At 33.8% G+C, this 19,740-nt stretch overlaps 2 protein-coding genes across 2 annotated transcripts in view; both read right to left on the bottom strand.

The window, feature by feature from the left end:
- Positions 1-2,184: 2,184 nt before the first annotated feature.
- LOC121417846 lies at positions 2,185-8,916 on the bottom strand. Its single transcript, XM_041611579.1, has 5 exons — positions 8,736-8,916; positions 7,865-7,955; positions 5,223-5,298; positions 3,577-3,633; positions 2,185-2,693 (listed from the first exon to the last, which is right to left on the bottom strand). Exons 1-5 carry the CDS (start codon positions 8,914-8,916, stop codon positions 2,616-2,618), a joined length of 483 nt encoding a protein of 160 aa, XP_041467513.1. The 3' UTR covers positions 2,185-2,615.
- Positions 8,917-9,986: 1,070 nt separating this feature from the next.
- LOC121417845 (MAM and LDL-receptor class A domain-containing protein 1-like) overlaps positions 9,987-19,740 on the bottom strand; it is a 47,579-nt gene continuing 37,825 nt past the window's right edge. Inside the window, exons 33-40 of the mRNA XM_041611578.1 lie at positions 17,841-17,957; positions 16,682-16,822; positions 15,703-15,965; positions 14,494-14,722; positions 13,789-13,929; positions 13,027-13,124; positions 11,674-11,838; positions 9,987-10,133 (exon numbers count right to left, since the gene is read on the bottom strand). Of these exons, the coding sequence (XP_041467512.1) occupies positions 9,987-10,133; positions 11,674-11,838; positions 13,027-13,124; positions 13,789-13,929; positions 14,494-14,722; positions 15,703-15,965; positions 16,682-16,822; positions 17,841-17,957 (1,301 nt within the window). The remainder of the gene's footprint in view (positions 10,134-11,673; positions 11,839-13,026; positions 13,125-13,788; positions 13,930-14,493; positions 14,723-15,702; positions 15,966-16,681; positions 16,823-17,840; positions 17,958-19,740) is intronic.

The following is a 19,740-nucleotide window of genomic DNA, read 5'->3' as shown; positions in this document are numbered from 1 at the left end:
TGTAAATAGATAAAGTAGGATTACAAAAACAGACTGTTCTCAATTTGATGAATGGTTTAAAATCACTTATTAAATCAATTTATTTAATTTTAATAAATCACAGTTTTCCGATTCATCATCTCCTCCGAAAATTTGTCAACTATGGATAAAATCATATATAGTTCACTGAATTCATATAATCAGAGCTCAAAGTAGTACGTTTCCACAAAAAAGTAGGCAGGTTAGACGTAGACATATCTAATTATCCATTAACATTTTATTGACATGTATTTTAACGAGAAAACTCAATTCATTTAGCAACTGTTATTATTTTCATGACTAAAATACTTGAAGCAACTAGATCACATCGAAACGCTTCTACACTGCTTTGTTTGTTTTTGTACACATAAAACATAGAAAAGAATCAATTCGTACACTTAACGTACATGAAAATGATAAGATAAGGCAAACATCGGCATTTCGAAGTGTCAAACACATTTTGAAATATTTGTATCATATGAAGAAGAGTTGCCGTACACTTAATGTAAGACTTTGAGAAAGAACAAAAGTTATTATTCTTAAAAGGTGTATTTATTGCACCTTTATGTGACTATCAAAAGCAAAGGAATGTCCGTGAAATGTTATCCTATACACAAATACTACAGTAGTTTCACAATAAGAATTGATGCTCCGAATCTAAGTTGAGATAAACTTCCAGCGTGTAACAAAATAATGTCGTATAAAAGTATTATAGACCAATATTATCACGGTGGTATATACCTGTTTGTCAAACAATTTTATAAGGTCAAAATTGCAGACATGCATACAATATATAAATGACACTATCAACAGTTTCTTTGGATATATTTGAGCATTTTCATTTTATATAGCCATAATTTAGAAATCAAAGGGGCATAAATCGAAGTCCATACGTGAACAGCGATGGTAAACACAGTGCGAACTTTACCTCCAGTTTTGGAAGTGTTGCAATGATAAACCTCAGAAAAAAAATCACGTGGTTTTACAATTATATGAAGGTAAAGGATATCAAATGCATGAAAATGAAATTCGTGGAATCTTGTGATGAGAACTTTTCTTGTTACCAACTTTTTAAACAAAATATTCGGAGCTGAGTCAAATGCAAGTAATTTTAGGGTGAAGTAAGTGAACGAGTCCCTTTAACAACTTCAAACTGATTTCTCAAGGACAAGCTAGTTTATTTATAACAAACAATATTTGAGGAGTAGATACATTGGCACGACTACAGTCACCAATACACAAGTTTGATTCGTTAATGAACTGCAATCATATGATACTTTTGCATTTAACCTCGTTTGGGGATCTTTAGTGATCCTTATCATAATCCAGTTTGCGTCGATTAGCAATAGATAACATTCAAATGAGCGTAGGAAAAACGGATTTACGAACAATATTTGTTGGGAATAGACATAAGAGCTTTATTAATCCCTAATAACTTGAGTTTCAACCTATTGATGCATTCAAATAATATTATTGAAAACTGTGTACAAACAACTTTGCAAATTAATAAAAAAAAGATAATGATCATTAACAAATAAATCAAGCATGTTTGCATATACTAGTCCGAGGTAACATCAAATTTTAGGTACAAAGAAAAAGAACAAAGATGTAGATGGACGAGGTTTGGAGACTAAAGGCATTAGTACGACAAATATCACATATACCCTAAGTTTTAAACCTACAGATACATTCAGGTGATGGAATATGGGATTGAGGAAATACATTATGAAATTAAAAAGAAGAATACAATTTCAAGATGAGATGGAACTATTTTAAGCATAAACATCACAGTAAGTATGACGGTCTCTGGGGAAACAAATCAACATTGCAAGAAAACTTGCAAAAATTTGAAAGCAATGATGCACTTAAAGCACAAATCTAAAACAAGTGAATGTTCAGTAGAATAAGCGGAGCAAAGCATTTTACCATTCTGTACAATAAAAAATGATTTAGATAAATGAATACGCATTTGTATAAGTATGATAGTGGATTGCGAATGGAGGTTCCGATGACGAAGAAAAGTGTTGGTCCCATTTCGACTATAAGAAGTAAATGCCAGAACTGCAGAGATTATTCATGGGCCAACATTTTCAACAGCAGTCCAGTCTTCAATATCAATATCAATTTGTATGATGACAATGCAAACATTTTTTTCTTCACTTTTTTTGTGGGGGGGTTCATTGAAATGAGTAAACTTCTACATCTCTTTAAACATGTTAAAATATGAACTATTCGGACATATACATGTATATTAAATACACATTTATTGGAAAAATACGAAATAAATGTGCGTCAGATGCTGATATGGATTCTACACAAGTCATATAATGGCCGTTCACAAAACTATTCAACTATTCACTAAAACAGGCTATATGTGGAAAGTATTTGATATTTTTTTTTATAGCTAGCTGTTTCGAATAAAGATAAAGAAGCTTCCACCAAATCAATATCAAATTAATCAACGCATATGATAATGGAATGTAGAAGCTTAATAATGTAAATACATTTTTTTCTTGTTTGAACCTAGTACAAGAATCTAATGTTATAATAATACTAAAGAATGGCTACATCTTGACATGAGATGGCGCTCTTCATTATCAGGCCTCACTGTTTTCGTCTATTGGTAAGGTTGAAGGCGATGAATACATTGGGTTATCAATTCCTGCACCGGAAGGCTACAGAAAGAAAATAAATAATGAAAAAATAAGAATACATAGGAAATAAGATCTCACTCATTTTCTATTACATAATATGTAAGCCCAGGAACATTAAATACATTTAGCTGCGCACCCGCTTTTTAAAATATTATATCAGACATGATTTTGAACAATTAATCTTAATTTGAATAAATGTTTTACTGATTAATTTACAGTTTGTGCAAACATGACAATGAGTAGAGAGCCAGAAGAATTGACGGTGATGCAATTGTAACGAATAAAGAAAAAAAAATATATATTACAGATTACAAGATGAATTATATTTTTGTTACTAGTTTAATGGCAATCTTGGCAACCATTACTGTGAGTTCTCGAATAAATCTTAGCAAATAATTGAAAGAGGATAGTGTATGCTGGTTTTGGGAGATGGAAGATAATTATAATGAATTCGAAATTGAATGACAAAGAATGCATTGGTGATAATTGGTGTAAGTTTTTGGCAATCACCAACAGGAATTCAATAAACTTGTTTTGCAATGGCCATAGGCACAGAATAAGATATGAAAGCTAAAAAATTATTGATTATTGTGTATTAAGGGTAATGGCATTTGATACCCTATCCTTTCCTTGGAATGCATCACTGATATGAATTTGAATACTCAAAAATACTCCAAGTTTAGTTGAATGATTTCTGCATTTTGGGCACATATCTATCGACCTTTAGCAATGTAACTGATTAGGGTAACAGTTTCCAAAATGGCTGAATTCGCTTCCCTTATAGAAATATTACACTTATATTACTATTATCATTTTTATGATTATTACTATTGTTATATGTTTTTGCTAATGTCATTATATCATTGTTGTTATTATCATTATCATTACTTCTACTTTTACTTACCATTGAGTCATCTGGAAATTCCCCAAACATGCTTGTATCAACCTCTTGTAATGCAAACTATATGGAATAAAAAAAAGGCAGGGGGTATGGTAAGCACAAGTTTATTTAAGTATAAGAGCAAATCCTTATTATGAAAATCTAAATACACTGTCCCATTGCTTGGTACACATTACAAAACAAATTATGAAATGTCATCAGTATTAGGGATAGATAGCAGGACATAATATAATTACACTTATCGTACAATTAACATAAACTGAAGTAAAAATGAGGTTCAGGTTTGTGTAAAATGTAAGTATATGTATCATTTGGGAGGCAGCGTAGCTCAGTCGGTTAGAGAGCATGTTGCGGATAAGATCGTAGATCTCAACGTGAGAGGTTCAAGTCCCGCTCATGCCGAAATGCGTCTAACAAAAAAATATGATGCTATAGCGTTGTGTTAGCGTGCCTCACCACTGTATTCAGTGCAGGTGTGAATGCAGTTGGAAAACACTCCGTCCATCGGAAAGGACGCAAATGTTGGTCCCGGATATACTATAGGAGAGTTACAACCTATGCACGTTAAAACCAATACACTATTCGTCAAAGAGTAGGGTGTTCACCCAGTGTATTGCACCTGCCTGTCCCGGCAAAATTCAGGTCAAGTCAATCTTGACATTTATATGCCATAATAGTCAATATACTGATTGTGGGCATTAATGGAAAGACACAACATTTTAATCATAAATATATTCAAGTGTTACATGTAGATCAAGTATTCATTGAATATATCTGATATTCTTTCCACATGGTTCAATCAAGATTAATATTTGATTTGTTATATGTATATTGATAATATGTGTGCATATATGAAAATAATGTTCCAATTGGTTGGTACACAGTACAAAATTAAGTAAACTACATAACTGTTATTTTTGTCATGCTTAATATGACAATGATATATTGCATCAATATGTAACAGAATAATAAAGTTATAACCATGATCATCAGCGTAATTATAAACAATATAAGAACAAGATTTCATTAATCACAAATATTAAATTGGAGTCAAATGGTCTGTACACAGTATAATCCAAGGTAATACGATTCATGCAAATGCAATTGCACACAGGTCAAAGATGCAAATGTTCCCATGTGTCCCATTTGCCTGTGTAACTTCTTAGCAGGATCCCGTCTTACAAACAGTTGTGATCGATCTGATCAATCATAACTATGAACGGTCAGCAACGTCAACATCTAAAGGCCTGGTCATACCGCCCGATTGTTGTTGGAGCGGTCGTGGAGCGGAGAGAAAAAATCATCACCGCTTGCTACCGTTCACCATTTTCGATTTCGATTTTTTTTCCGATTTTTCCCCCGATTTTGTGAGCGAAATTCGACCCTCTCTCCCTAACGCTCCACGACCGCTCCAATAACGCTTGGGCGGTGTGACCAGGCCTTAAAATGCATATTTGTTCAAAATATTTTCCAGATATGATGTCTATTCGTAAATTAATCGTTCTCTTGAAGAAAGGGATTCCCTTTGTTTGCTGAGCAAATTTTCTGTAAAAAAAAATTATGGTATGGATGGATTTCCATACACATAAGATCGACTGGATCAATCATATTTTTTTGAAAGACAGGGGCCAGATATCCAGCATACTTACATTCATATTACCGAAATCTTTATCATATCCAGTTGTTTCCATACCAGTGTGTAGGCTTGCCAGGTCCTCTTTCCCTCTAGATGAATGAGAAGAATACACACATAAATCATGCATTAATATATTGGCCTAACATTGATGGAAAGAATATGATTATACGCAGTGAGCTCACAGTGTGTTCACAAAGTGGGCTACATGTAAGTGAAAATGTGAGCCACACTGACATAGTGTTTATATATACTTGATGTTTATTCAATGCATATATTTAATAAATATTGAGAGATAAACAGAACCTGCTAAACATAAAACTGTGGAAATAAATCCACGTTGTGAACACATCCATGCTATGACTTTCTGAAAATCTTATTATACCATTAAAATGTTCAAATATACTTTATTGTGAAAATATATTCACATTGTAGACACAACTTTATTGTTTACAGTGCGGTCAAATATTGTGTTTATAGAGTGGTACATGTGAAAGTTTGATTCTACTGTTAAAATACTCGAACATAATATTGTGAAAAAAATCTACACTGTTGATTCAGCTTCATAGATTCCCTTTTTAGAGATTCAAATCTGACAGTCAGAAGATGATTTCACACTGTGTTGCACACAGTACACACACTCTGGTCCATTGTGCTGCACACAGTGTACACACTCTGGTCCATTGTGCTCCACACATTGCACACACTCTTGTACATTGTGCTCCACACATTGCACACACTCTTGTACATTGTGCTCCACACATTGCACACACTCTTGTACATTGTGCTCCACACAGTGCACACACTCTTGTACATTGTGCTCCACACAGTGCACACACTCTTGTACATTGTGCTCCACACAGTGCACACACTCTTGTACATTGTGCTCCACACATTGCACACACTCTTGTACATTGTGCTCCACACATTGCACACACTCTTGTACATTGTGCTCCACACAGTGCACACACTCTTGTACATTGTGCTCCACACATTGCACACACTCTGGTCCATTGTGCTCCACACATTGCACACACTCTTGTACATTGTGCTCCACACATTGCACACACTCTGGTCCATTGTGCTCCACACATTGCACACACTCTTGTACATTGTGCTCCACACATTGCACACACTCTTGTACATTGTGCTCCACACATTGCACACACTCTTGTACATTGTGCTCCACACATTGCACACACTCTTGTACATTGTGCTCCACACATTGCACACACTCTGGTCCATTGTGCTCCACACAGTGCACACACTCTTGTACATTGTGCTACACACATTGAACACACTCTTGTACATTGTGCTCCACACAGTGCACACACTCTTGTACATTGTGCTCCACACATTGCACACACTCTTGTACATTGTGCTCCACACATTGCACACACTCTTGTACATTGTGCTCCACACATTGCACACACTCTGGTCCATTGTGCTCCACACATTGCACACACTCTTGTACATTGTGCTACATACATTGCACACACTCTTGTACATTGTGCTACACACAGTGCACACACTATCACATTTTGCTGCTCCACAGTGCACACACTCTAGCATATTATGCTCCACACAACGTACACACTCTGGTAAATTGTGCTCCACAGAGTGCACACACCATATTACATTGTGCTGCACACAGTGTAGACACTGTGGCATATTGTATTTTTATAACAGGTAAAAGAAAGATTTTTTTCGTTTCTGCATACTAGATCCTGGCACCTTGCCTCAGTTTTTTTTTACTTGCCCGGTGCACACTATGCAATTTGTTGCAATCCAATTTCAAAGAAATTATAATAACATTTGATATGAACATTCCAGCCGAAAAACACTCTTGTACATTGTGCTCCACACATTGCACACACTCTTGTACATTGTGCTCCACACATTGCACACTCTGGTCCATTGTGCTCCACACATTGCACACACTCTTGTACATTGTGCTACACACATTGCACACACTCTTGTACATTGTGCTACACACAGTGCACACACTATCACATTTTGCTGCTCCACAGTGCACACACTCTAGCATATTATGCTCCACACAACGTACACACACTGGTAAATTGTGCTCCACAGAGTGCACACACCATATTACATTGTGCTGCACACAGTGTAGACACTGTGGCATATTGTATTTTTATAACAGGTAAAAGAAAGATTTTTTTCGTTTCTGCATACTAGATCCTGGCACCTTGCCTCAGTTTTTTTTTTACTTGCCCGGTGCACACTATGCAATTTGTTGCAATCCAATTTCAAAGAAATTATAATAACATTTGATATGAACATTCCAGCCGAAAAAGTCTTAGCAATCCGAGATAGGAATAGTGATAGGACTAACGAAATCAAAATTCAGTCTAGTTTGAGCCTGCTTGCAGGAATAAAATTCAATTCTAAATCGCAATGACATCATCATCGGCTGCGATTTGAGGCCAATTAAGACTTTACTACCGACAAAAGAGATTGTCGCAAAACAAATTTATGATTTTATTATTCCTGACATTATGCCGAACATAAAAAAACGTAGTTGCTTCTTAGAACATTCATATTTAATGCCAATTTCAATTTATTTAAAAATTGCTTCGCGTTGCATTGCACAGTGTTAGCTGGGCTTTACTGATATTAGACAATGATATATATTACCTTCTTCCTTTACGCCAGTAGAGAAGTGATATCATCACTATAATGAGGAACAGTAGGCCAAAGGTCACAGACAGACCGATGATTAAGGCAGCTTTAAAATAAAACAAACATATTAAAACGACGTAGATAAACATCAGAGTAAACACAATAGGTCATTGATATCTCCAATAGCGAATGTATGGGTATTCTAGAAATGGTAAAAAATGGGACCACTAAGCAAAAATGATAAAACAGAAAATCTAACACAGGGAAAAAGTTTCAATGACATATCCACAATAAGAATGGGATTTAAAAAAACAAATAAAACTTCAATAAGAGTCTGACAACTCTGCCATATACCACATATGATAAAAATGAAAACTAGATTGAATTTAGGGGGAGATTGACGAAAAAAAGATTAATAATAACACGATGAACTACACTTTTTGAGCGGACCTGCCAACCTTCTACAACCAAAAATTTTTTTTTTTTCTAAGGGAAAAAAATGACAGAGTATTTTTACAAATTTGTTTCAATGTTACAATTACCAGCCTCTTTGAATGAGAGGCTTGTTGGTTCAAATCCCAGCCATGGCATAATTACCTTCAACAAGAAATTTATCCACATTGTACTGCACTCGACCCAGGTAAGGTAAATGGGAACCTAGCAGGAATTGATTCATTGAAATGCCACCATGCTTGTAAAGGCCTTGAGGCTATAAAGCCAGTGTAACAATATCCAAGTACTTTAGAAGCACATAGGGACGTTATATGCGATATACAATAGCTTTGTCATTACTATTCATTATATGCTCACACTTCATAATCCAAGGACGCACATATGGAAATCAATGGAACAAAACAAAATATCAAGAATGGTTGTTAATCCTTACTGTTGTCTTCTGGTGGTTCCTCAGAAGCCTCTTGCTCTTCTGTTGTTATTTCTCCTTGCCCTGATGTGGTCTTTGGTGCTTCTGTTCTTCGTTTAGTAGTAGGGGGAACTAAACGGGATGACAAACAGACCAGGGGCACGTTACAGAAAAAGTTGCAATCACTCGCAACTCTAAAAATCATGCGCAACTTGATTTTTTAACTGCGCGCATTTGGGACTTGCGACTGATTTTGTTGACTTGCGTTTAAACGCAACTCTTTCTGAAACGGAACCCTGATCAAGAATTCGATAAAATTAATCCCATTGAAAACAAACTTGCATGGTGTATTCATTTGAGCCGTTCAATTGACAATCCCATATAATTTCTACAAATGTGGTGCCAAGGTATTCAGTCAGGTAAAAATGACCTGGGTCCCGTTTCATTAAGACATATTATGCTAACAAATGCATAATTTCTATAGCAAACTGACTAGCAGCCAATGACATTGAATGATTTCAGTAGCTTGTAACTGTTATTAAGACAAGTTTTATGAAACAGACCTCTGAAGGGAACGTCACCTTTTCCACTCAATTAAATGACAAGGTGTATGTATATTTATATGATGCAAATCTCTCTTTCTAATACTTTCCTTCTAAAAAATTGCCACATATTTCTCTTTCCTGAAAATATACATTACAATTCTTCCTTCATAATTCAATATCAAATTGTGTTCTAAACAAATTGAGTCAAGTCCTAGCAGCTATTGATGAAAAAAAAACCTAATTGACTTTCCATATGGGAAACGTAGTTGCTAAATTTCTTATAATTGATGTGCTTGTTTAATAAATTCTGTTCTTTTCCCAAATACTAAACATCTGTCCTATTACTTGAAATCTTTCATATCAGGAATAATCATCTATCACACATGAGCGATATTGTCATATTGTTGCAACAAAATCTTGAAATAAAATATTTATTACATTTACATTTTTCTTTCATTGAACGATTAAGGAATAATATTGATGATAATATTGGGGTAATTAAAACGGCACAATTAATAACACAAACAGTTACAATAAAAAATAATAAAATATAATCAAAACTTTGAATAAAGAATGAACAAGGTAAGACAACATACCCAATTTAATCAAATTTAATAAAACAAAAACAAGACATCAAAAAATATTCTAGCAATTAATGAAGTGAGCTGATATTTCAACTAATGACATTTAAAATAAAACTACATAAATAATAATTTTTGCATAATAATAATTAGTCTCGTTTACCAGTTGTTGTTGGTGGTCTAGTTGTACTACTGGGAAGATTGCCTGATGATGCTCTGCAGTCAGGTGTAAAGGTCGTATCATCGATGGCCAATACTCCTGATGACCCTTCACCTTTCACCCCTTCTAAGATGACCTGAATAAATTCACAATGGGTTTGTGTTATATACACATGGCAAAATATTCAACCTATTTAAATACCAAGTGATCAGATATTCTACGAGCTATACCCACCGTTACTTAAGGGACAAGTCCACCCCAACAAAAACTTGATTTGAATAAAAAGAGAAAATTCCAACCGGCATAACACTGAAAATTTCATCAAAATCGGGTAAAAAATAAGAAAGTTATAGCATTTTAAAGTTTCGCTTATTTTCAACAAAATAGTTATATGAACGAGCCAGTTACATCCAAATGAGAGAGTTGATGACATCACTCACTCACTATTTCTTTTGTATTTTATTGTATGAAATATGAAATATTTTCTTGTCATTGTCATGTGAAATGAAGTTTCATTCCTCCCTGAACACGTGGAATTCCATTATTTTAACATTTTGTGCTTCAGGCAAGGAGGTCCTAATCGTTAAATTCGTAAAAATTGAAATATTGTATAATTCAAACAATAAAAAACAAAAGAAATAGTGAGGGAGTGACATCATCGACTCTCTCATTTGGATGTAACTGGCTCGTTCATATAACTATTTTGTTGAAAATAAGCGAAACTTTGAAATGTCATAACTTTCTTATTTTACATCTGATTTTGATGAAATTTTCAGCATTGTGCTTGTCTGATTTTTCTCTATTGATTGAAATCAAAATTTTTCTGAGGTGGACTTGACCTTTAATATAACTGATTATAACAATACTACCTAGTCATGATCATTATTAGATCTCGCTATAAAAAGCTTAATGGTCATTCAATCTGAAGTCACAGCATTATTACCCTGGCTCAAGCACAACACCTGTTACGCACACTTTGTTTCAAGAAAAATATTCCTTCCACATCTTTAATAAATTTACCTCACCTAGAATGGGTGCGGTACAATAAGGATACATGTCTTGCCTCTTAGTAGAATCTGAACCCATGACCCTCTGATTAAAAGATGGGAATCAGAGCCACTACACTATGATGGCTCCATTTGTATCATGATCATGAAAACAGATGCTATAATCAATGATTAGACTATGTAGGTATAGTACACACTTTCATATTATGTTCTAGAAAGCAGAAACAATTGGTTTCAGGAAAGTCCAAAATATAAGGGGTGTAATCGAATGTATACATGTTTTCCATTGTCAATAATCACAACCAAGGTCCTGTTACATAAAGGGGATCATACATTTGATTCTTACGACTGATTGTACATTGTAGTCTCACTGTAATCAATCTTAGAAAAATGTTCTATGATCATTGCTAAGCTTTGTGTTAAAGGCCCCTGATTATTATATTCATAATGGGTAAGGGTGCCTATTTCTTTTTCAAAAGTCTACCTGGCTAGTCTATCATGAAGAGTCACAAAAAAGGAAGACATCTGGGAGTTTTTTCATGTAGAATCCTGCCAATGCTTATCCTGATTAATTCATTTTGAGCCAATAAGATGCAAAAATTTCAGTAGCTTTTAACAAAAGGCAGTGAATAATCACTGCCTTTTGTTTCATGAAAAGCTCCCCTATACCTGGAAGATCTCGTAACTGTCGAGAGTAATGACTTGCTTCATCCACATTAAACCTATATCTCCAGATTCTGACCATCTCGACAATAGAGGGCCTCCTATCAACGTGCGAGTATACACATTCAAAGTTCCACTGGTGCTGCCACTCATGTAGTAGTAAAAACGCATCTGTGTGTAGTATAAGGTAGAATTATAACAGTTTATTTTTCATCTATATATTAAAATATTACACCCACATGTTAAAGGTAATAGGACACATGTCGAGATGACATGGACATTTTCTCGATATCCATTAATCTTCCTCCATCTGCTAGTGTGTATTCTTAACTTGCAATTGTAAAGACTTTGTAAATAATAACATAAATTCTCTATAAATATCAACAGTAAAAAAATAACATTAATAACATTAATTAAAATGACGATACACTAATGTAACAATAAAATACCAATAACAACATTCATATTGAACAATAATAACAATGCCAATATCAGCATACATTCTGTAAATGATAATATTACAATTAATAAAACAATAACAATCATACTTAACATCAGATAATTATCACATAACACTGCAGATATCTTTAATTATCTATCACTGATAAGTCTATGAAATGAAAAATGAAAATGTTTTGTTGACTGCACCATAATACATGCTTTTTGATTTTGGAGAGTAATAAAATATTACTTAACCAAAAAAAAAACACCTAATGGAGCAATCCCATATACATATACACTAATTATCAAATAGTGTACATCTGACATCCAGTAAACAAATCCTTTCTAACTTCGCCTTATAAAGTACACAAACCATGATAATTCAAGAGCATTGCACCATCTTATATGAAGCAATATGCAGAGAAAAAATGACTTCATGATGGCCCGGCATATTTATGGTCGGAAATAACTACTTATATAATTCCGAAATCATCTATGGAATTTACATTAATATTAATGACATTATTTAAAAAAAGAATTATAAATTGCCTGTAAGCTTGAGAAGAGATTGTCATGTCTTGATGTTTGTAAGTTTTTTTTGCTAACAGAGTGATAGATGTGTGGAACAGTCTCCCAGAAGAGGTAGTTACCGCTTGTTCAGTGGATGCATTCGACTTGATAAGCATAGGGAGAAGATTGCCTATGAGTTGATGCGATTTTCGAGTGCTTCCAAAGTAATGTTTGAGTTATTTATTTTTGAGTCACAATACCCTTGCCACCCCTGGCAACACAAGAAGTGAGTTTGTTTATTTTTTTCGTCTAAACGACAGCAGAGGTGGACATCTCTACATTAATCGATGAAGAATCTTAGTCCTACAACATAGTTGGAGTAAATTAAAGTAATTAATTGAACCTCACCTTACAGTTGTTATTAGCTGGCTGTATAATAAAGCTTCCGAGCTGTGTTATATCACCACTACTTGCTTGGTTGGTAGGGTCCATATACAGGAAAGATCCTTTTGTGGGAAACATGATAAACCATTTCAAAAAGATCAAAAGCTACAAAATAAACCATTTTTTAAAATACCTCTTGCAATAGTAATAATAACGGTGGCTACTTATATAGCGCACAGGTCCACCTTTCGGCGCTCATGGCACTTCAAGGAAAATAAACACAAAACACATCATCAATAGAAAACAAACAATAATAGAATTTGAATTCTCCTGAATAAACACAATATTAAACTGTTAATGGGAGATTAAATAAGTTTTCAACTGGGACTTGAATGTTTCTGTTGATGAAATTTGGCAAGTCAAAAATTTGATATTCAAATATTTATTGATGTTTTCTTATTTCTGTTGTCTATTCTAAATAATATTTTGAAAGATAAATTTGAAATTCCCCTTTCATAATCACAAGAGCAATAGAACTTGGAACAGATTAGTTTTTTAAAGCGCACACATGATTTTCATTAAATTATATATTTATTTGTTTTATCAATGCAATCATTTGCTGATATAATTTTTTCCTATTTATTTTGATCTGTCTGTTCCTATATGTTAATGCATGAGATACCAAAATGACGTAATAGACATTTTAGCATTGGGATAAACCATGAAAAAAGTTAAGCAAGGTTGAAAAAGAAAGAACAGAAAATGTAGGTTTAGTCTATTCATTACCATCGCCTGAATCTAAGGTGTGGTCGAAGGTCAATTGCGTCATATCCTGTCCTTGCACTCTTGACCAATCAAAATCAATTTCTGGCATCAGACTCCAGACATCACACAGACCATCCTCAAAGTCACATTGCTTGTAAGAAGCTAAAAGAAAGTGGAGAAAATGCTAAATTAAGGTGATTCAAGAGTCAAGTAAAGGAGAAGTAAGTGTAAAGTAAGTTTGAAGTAATATGAAGTAATAAGAAGTAATATGTTAGGATAATGGCAAAGTAGGAGGAAATAAAGGTGATATACACGTAATATTCCATTAAGTTGAAAGTAAGGGCAAACTAATGATAAAGTGAAGATGAAGGTGAATAAAGGGAATGACATGGAATTAAGGGGGAGGGGGTGAATTGAGGAGAATATAGTACTAAGTATACACTGAATTATATTAACTCTAAATGTCAACTGAACTAATCATTTCACCACAGCTACATGTAGCTTCATCAACCCCTAAAGTGACAACAGTGAGTCACGTCACACTAAAACTTAAACCAAACAACCCTGGATTATCTTAACCCTTAGACTGCAAAAATAAAAGTGTAAAGCCTCTGCCTTCATCATTCACTATGGAACTTTTAATAATGGGTCATGTCACACTAAAAAAGTAAATCTGCATTATCTTCATTTGCATTAATACGGATAAATACCAACAAGTCAACTTACCACAGTTGGTTTCATCATTTCCCATGCCACTGTCTGTACAGCAGTCTAGGGTCAGGTCACACTTACTATCCCTCGGATAACAGTGATCAACAGAACACTGGTAGTAATTAGACTGGCATGGTACTAATGATGGTGAAACGTCAAAGGCACAGTCATCAAGACGGATATCATCGATAGCAAATCCACCTGGAATAGGGGTGGTCTGTTGGTTACCAGCATCTAAGACGAGCTATACATTAGATTTTAAAATACAACGGTAAAGAAAAGGGCAAGTTAATGAATTTATTATTTCGTCTTTTAATGATTTTGTATTTGGGATACTAGGCAGAAATTATTGTGCTTTCAATTTTGATAAATTGTATGTTGAATGTTAAGCATTTTCTACTCAATGTTTAAAGGGTTATTTATTGTTTTCCTCATTGTGATAGAAGTTAAAATATCAGCACGAGTTACGATGCATTATTGATATGCAACAAATTATGTTTATTGCAGATATTGATGGATACAGGTGCATCAAACTTATTTGAATTTTGCTTTTTAAAAATGTATAATATTGTTTGTTATGCATTGAATACTTTTTGTATTTTATTACATGATTCATGAAAGAAAATTGAATAAAGTCTCTCTTTAAAAAGAAAATCTGGTTTTCCACTCCATTGCTTTTCTATTCCAATTTTTAAGCCATTAAGAGCAATACAAATTCAAATTTACTTCAACGAACTAAGAAAAAAAATAAAAACAAGCCTCAAAACAGTCAATACATGAAATCATATAAACATTAACAAGATATTACACGAATACAGAAGAGATTCAAAATGTGGAGGGGATTGAAAAAGACCAACTTGATATATCAAGGTCAATCCCCCATGATTTCAAAATACATAAAAATAAATGAGTATAAAAACAAAAATTTATTATTTCAAGAATGTCTCATGAATAGTTGGCAGTGCATATCTCAAATAGAATTCGTTGTATAAAAAAAACCTTAATATAAAATTAATGTGTTTCTGAAAGTAGGAAAGGTTTTACAATAACTAGGCATTCAATAACTAAGTACAATGAGTTGGAGAAGAGGTTTCTGAAAAAAGTGGTGAAAACTAAATTTAAAGCAAGGCTTGTATTTATTAGGTCCCTAACAATCTGAATAAATAGTATGATAATAATTGATTGTTCTTCATTGTAATTGTATGCTTAGAGATGAGAACTTACATTGAAGCTTGCAAGGCATGGCGGAAGAGCTATCCTGGCCTGTGTCCACTGCTCACTGACCATATTACCCTCGTTAATGACCATCAAGGTTCTATCCTCGCCAGCTACTCTTCGTTTGATCTCCAGGTTACCATATGAAGCACCGTATATGTAGTACCACACAGAGGCTATGCAGTTAGTTCCTGCCTGACCAAACTTAGGACTGATCAAGGTTGCATGATGATTCCTTGTGCTTGTCAGACCATCAACAAAGTAGTAGATACCTTCAAGATAAGGATTTGAGAAAAAAAATCATGCATTCATTCCAAAATCTTGATATTCAGCGATGATAGTATTTATCATATTCATATTTATCATGGACTAATTTTTAGAAGTTCTAATTCTAGAAGTTGATATACTTTCTTCTCCTAACATGGTTACATTGTGCAGTTTCAAACGATGAGTACACGATTATTTAATGCATATATTCCCTGTATGCTGCATCGCTGCCAAAGGAATTATCAAAACGAAATGAGAACAGCCAAAAATACCAAAGTTTGGCAAAAAAAAACATGTGTATTATGTAGTGGGTATTTTATTTGAATTTATGTATAAATTCATTATTTATATTTATTCATTAATGTATAAATATTTTCTATGATATTGATGTTGATTTTAAAAATGTATTTTTCTTCATTAGTTTATTCATTTTGTAACAAAATGCTCATGCACATGATTTATAATAACCCTTACATGTACACTATTTAATTTCTGGTAGGGACTAATATATGCTATGATAAAGAAATTGCATTTGTTCACCAGCTGGTACTAGGTTTGAAGACATTTGTAATTAACCCTCTCTTGTACTTCTCTTAGTTCTCTTTACTTTTATGTTTTTCTCTCTTATAAGCGCCTTGAGCATTTGATCAAAATGGAAAAGACTCTATATAAATCATATGTATTATTATTATTAAAAGATGGTTCTTTTTGCCAAACCTACCCATTGGACTACCACGTGAATGGTCAGAGATTGGTCCAGCAAAGCTTGATTCCTCAGAGTTGTTGAATCTTGACCAATCAAAGTTATCATTCACTCCTTGGGTCCACATACAAAGATCATTCTCGAAGTCACAAACAGATGCTAAAAAGAAGATTAATGAATAAGAAAGATTAGTCATATCAAGTGGCACATCGTTTTTCAATAAAACATTCAGAGGGAAAAACAAACAGTTTGGTTTGTTTACCTTATAAACATAAAAAAAGAGTGAGTACAAACTTCGAAGATACATATGCAGATTGGAAATAATACAAACATCAGACGAAAGACTCCATTCAGAGCCATTGATATATTAGGGCTAAGTTCTTTCAGCAATGTTCATGAAAAATGTACTTTTGACATGTTCTATGATTTGTTGAAAATTGCAGCGTAAATACCTATAACTAGATGCCATAGTTCAAAAGAAAGGCAAATTAAAAGATTCTCTTGTAAAGAGAGATAGAAAATAATTGTTACGGTAACACGGAAGTCTAAATAAGGACACATAATGTCACCAAAGTTTGTAATAATATCGTCCATAATGAAGAAAAATATCAAGCACAATACTACATAGTACTCTAAATACAGTGCTTGATACATTGGGAATATTCTCAAAGTGATTTAAAGATAACAGGACTACCCTAGTCATCTGATTCTGGCTCCCTGTTCGGTATCTGCATGTCCCACCTACCATGGAGGGAGTAGTTAAACCTGAACATACTAGCCCGTGTTCTGAACATTAGTTTATATTAAATTCTGGTTTAAAGTTGTGGTTTAACTATGGGAAACTAATCATGGACAAAAATGTCTGTGAGTACATGTCCAACTTATCAACCAATTTGTCTAATCAGATCAGTCTTTGAATGATAACGGGAATCTTTGTTCTTCATCATAAATGCAAGGGGGCATGTAATAGTAAACAAAATAAATATATGATATAGATATAGTTTGTTATTTTCACATAATTTTCGCAGAGTTAGACCGTTGGCTAAATTAAACTTGACTTCAGAATATAGGCCTCACCGTAATTCCTGTGAAATTGCAAATGTAAATTTATGAAGTCGTTCAAATAACGCTAATTATTTCAACCTGGGACTTTCTGTAGCTCCAGGGGTACACTTACGGCAATCAAGTTCATCAGAGACGTCATCACAATCATAGATGAAGTTGCAGAACTTCTCAGAAGCGATGCAAGTTCCATCCCTGCATGCCCTTTCACCAGCATTACAATGTGGAGCATCTGTGAGATAAAAATCAATCATTTTTTGTTTATTTGCATTTATTACTGCATTCGAAATAATACAATGTAAGATGACACAATTTATTTATTTCGTTTTGTTTACCCAGGGTCACCCCATCAGTGGACTAAGCACTGTTTTTTCTTGGGGCCTGCATACAAGTAACAAATACATATATATAATAAGTATAAACAATGAAAAAGTAATAAACAAGAAAATATGTTCAAAGAGACAAGCAACCTTGTCAAAATAATCTACAATATGCAAACTAATCCATAACTTAAATATTTTTTTTATAATCATAACTAATAATGAATACAAAATAATGATGTGCGCATAAACCAGACTTCTTGAAATAGCAATAAAATTACTTAATGAATGCATGAAAAAATTATTGCATATAAATTCCATATAATTGGCCATAATGTTGCAAAAGAAGGTAAAAGGAATATCTCCAGAGGAATATCACCATCTTGAGTGGTTAAGCTTGAAATTGATGGCGGTTTAAATGTTGATAACACAGGATTCATAGAAAAAAGATTTGTGTATCAGTCACATAACTACATATAACTTGAAATGTCCAAAAGTGACATCTGGAGATAATCCTTTTACCCTCTTTTGCAACATTATGGCCAATTATATGGGATTTATATACAACAATTTTTTCCAGAAAACTTCAACTTCATCTATGGTGGAACTAGTTATAAATTGTAATATTATTTTTTATACATTGTTTTTGTATTTGTATTTCCTTTATACTTCATATTTCCGTTCTCTTAACCGCTTAGAGGCAATTTGCGAATTTGCAGTATATAAAATTATGATTATTACCATAACTTAATTTCAACTAAAGTAATGATACTGATTGATTTTTGTGCGTATCCATGAGACGTTGTACAACTTGAAGATTCGTAAAAAGTAAAATTCTAAAAGCTGAATTCTGCAGATGCAAAATCAATATTAAGACGTGGGAGATCTGGAAAACAATTAATTTACAGGCTAGCTCCAGATAAACCAACAAACTTGATGAAAATGATATCAAGTTTAACAAGATTATTGATCTTTTCCAAAAAACGGCGACATTTTTAAATACTCAAGTTGTTGAAATGTCTTGATGTTTTCAATGAAATATAATTTGAGCTTGGAATACCATGAAACCATGTAGATTAATAAATTTGGCATTCGACACGCAGGATAGCGTTAGTAGTGGTCTGGCGTCCATTTGACAAGGCGTCAATCCACACTTTGTCACTCCGACCCAGGTGCTAAATGGGTACCCGGTAGGATGTGAAAGTCATTGTAGCTTGTCAAGTACTGTGTGTGCCTCAGAGGCGACTGACTGGAATAATCTCCAGGGATTGGAGGATGTGCACACATTGAGGGCAGGAACGACTGACTGAATCCGATGACCAAGGTAATAATATATTGGTTGCCTGTCAGGTCACGTATTAAGTTCAAGATCTTACTACTCTCTTTTCAGTGTTTTCGACAAATGGCTCCATCTTATCTGTCAAAGTTACTTGTAAAATATGAACCTGTTCGAAATCTTAGATCACTTCATAAGGATTTATATAACGTACCGATTGTTCAGACAAAGTTTTATGGTGAACGGGGGTTCGCGCATGCTGCGCCGGAACTCTGGAATAGCATCCCACAAAATCTAAGGCAAGTTGACACAATTGGGCAATTTAAAACTGCATTGAAAATATATTTATTTAACTGAAAAGAATATTAAAGCTTTACCAGCAGCTTACCCTTCATCTTTCTTTTTCTTCTAAAGCGCAT

This window comes from Lytechinus variegatus, chromosome 6 (assembly GCF_018143015.1).
Source record: "Lytechinus variegatus isolate NC3 chromosome 6, Lvar_3.0, whole genome shotgun sequence".
In the NCBI taxonomy this organism is placed as follows: Eukaryota; Metazoa; Echinodermata; class Echinoidea; order Temnopleuroida; family Toxopneustidae; genus Lytechinus; species Lytechinus variegatus.
Note: the sequence above shows the minus strand (reverse complement) of the source record. Positions and strands in the feature narration are given on the sequence as shown.

Coding starts and splice junctions, on each gene's coding strand:
- LOC121417846 (XM_041611579.1), bottom strand. CDS start 8,916: ATGATTTTTAGAGTTGCGAGTGATTGCAACTTTTTCTGTAACGTGCCC. Junction 5,299..7,864: donor TACTGGCGTAAAGGAAGAAG/GTAATATATATC, acceptor TCATTCATCTAG/AGGGAAAGAGGACCTGGCAA. Junction 3,634..5,222: donor AAGATTTCGGTAATATGAAT/GTAAGTATGCTG, acceptor TATTCCATATAG/TTTGCATTACAAGAGGTTGA.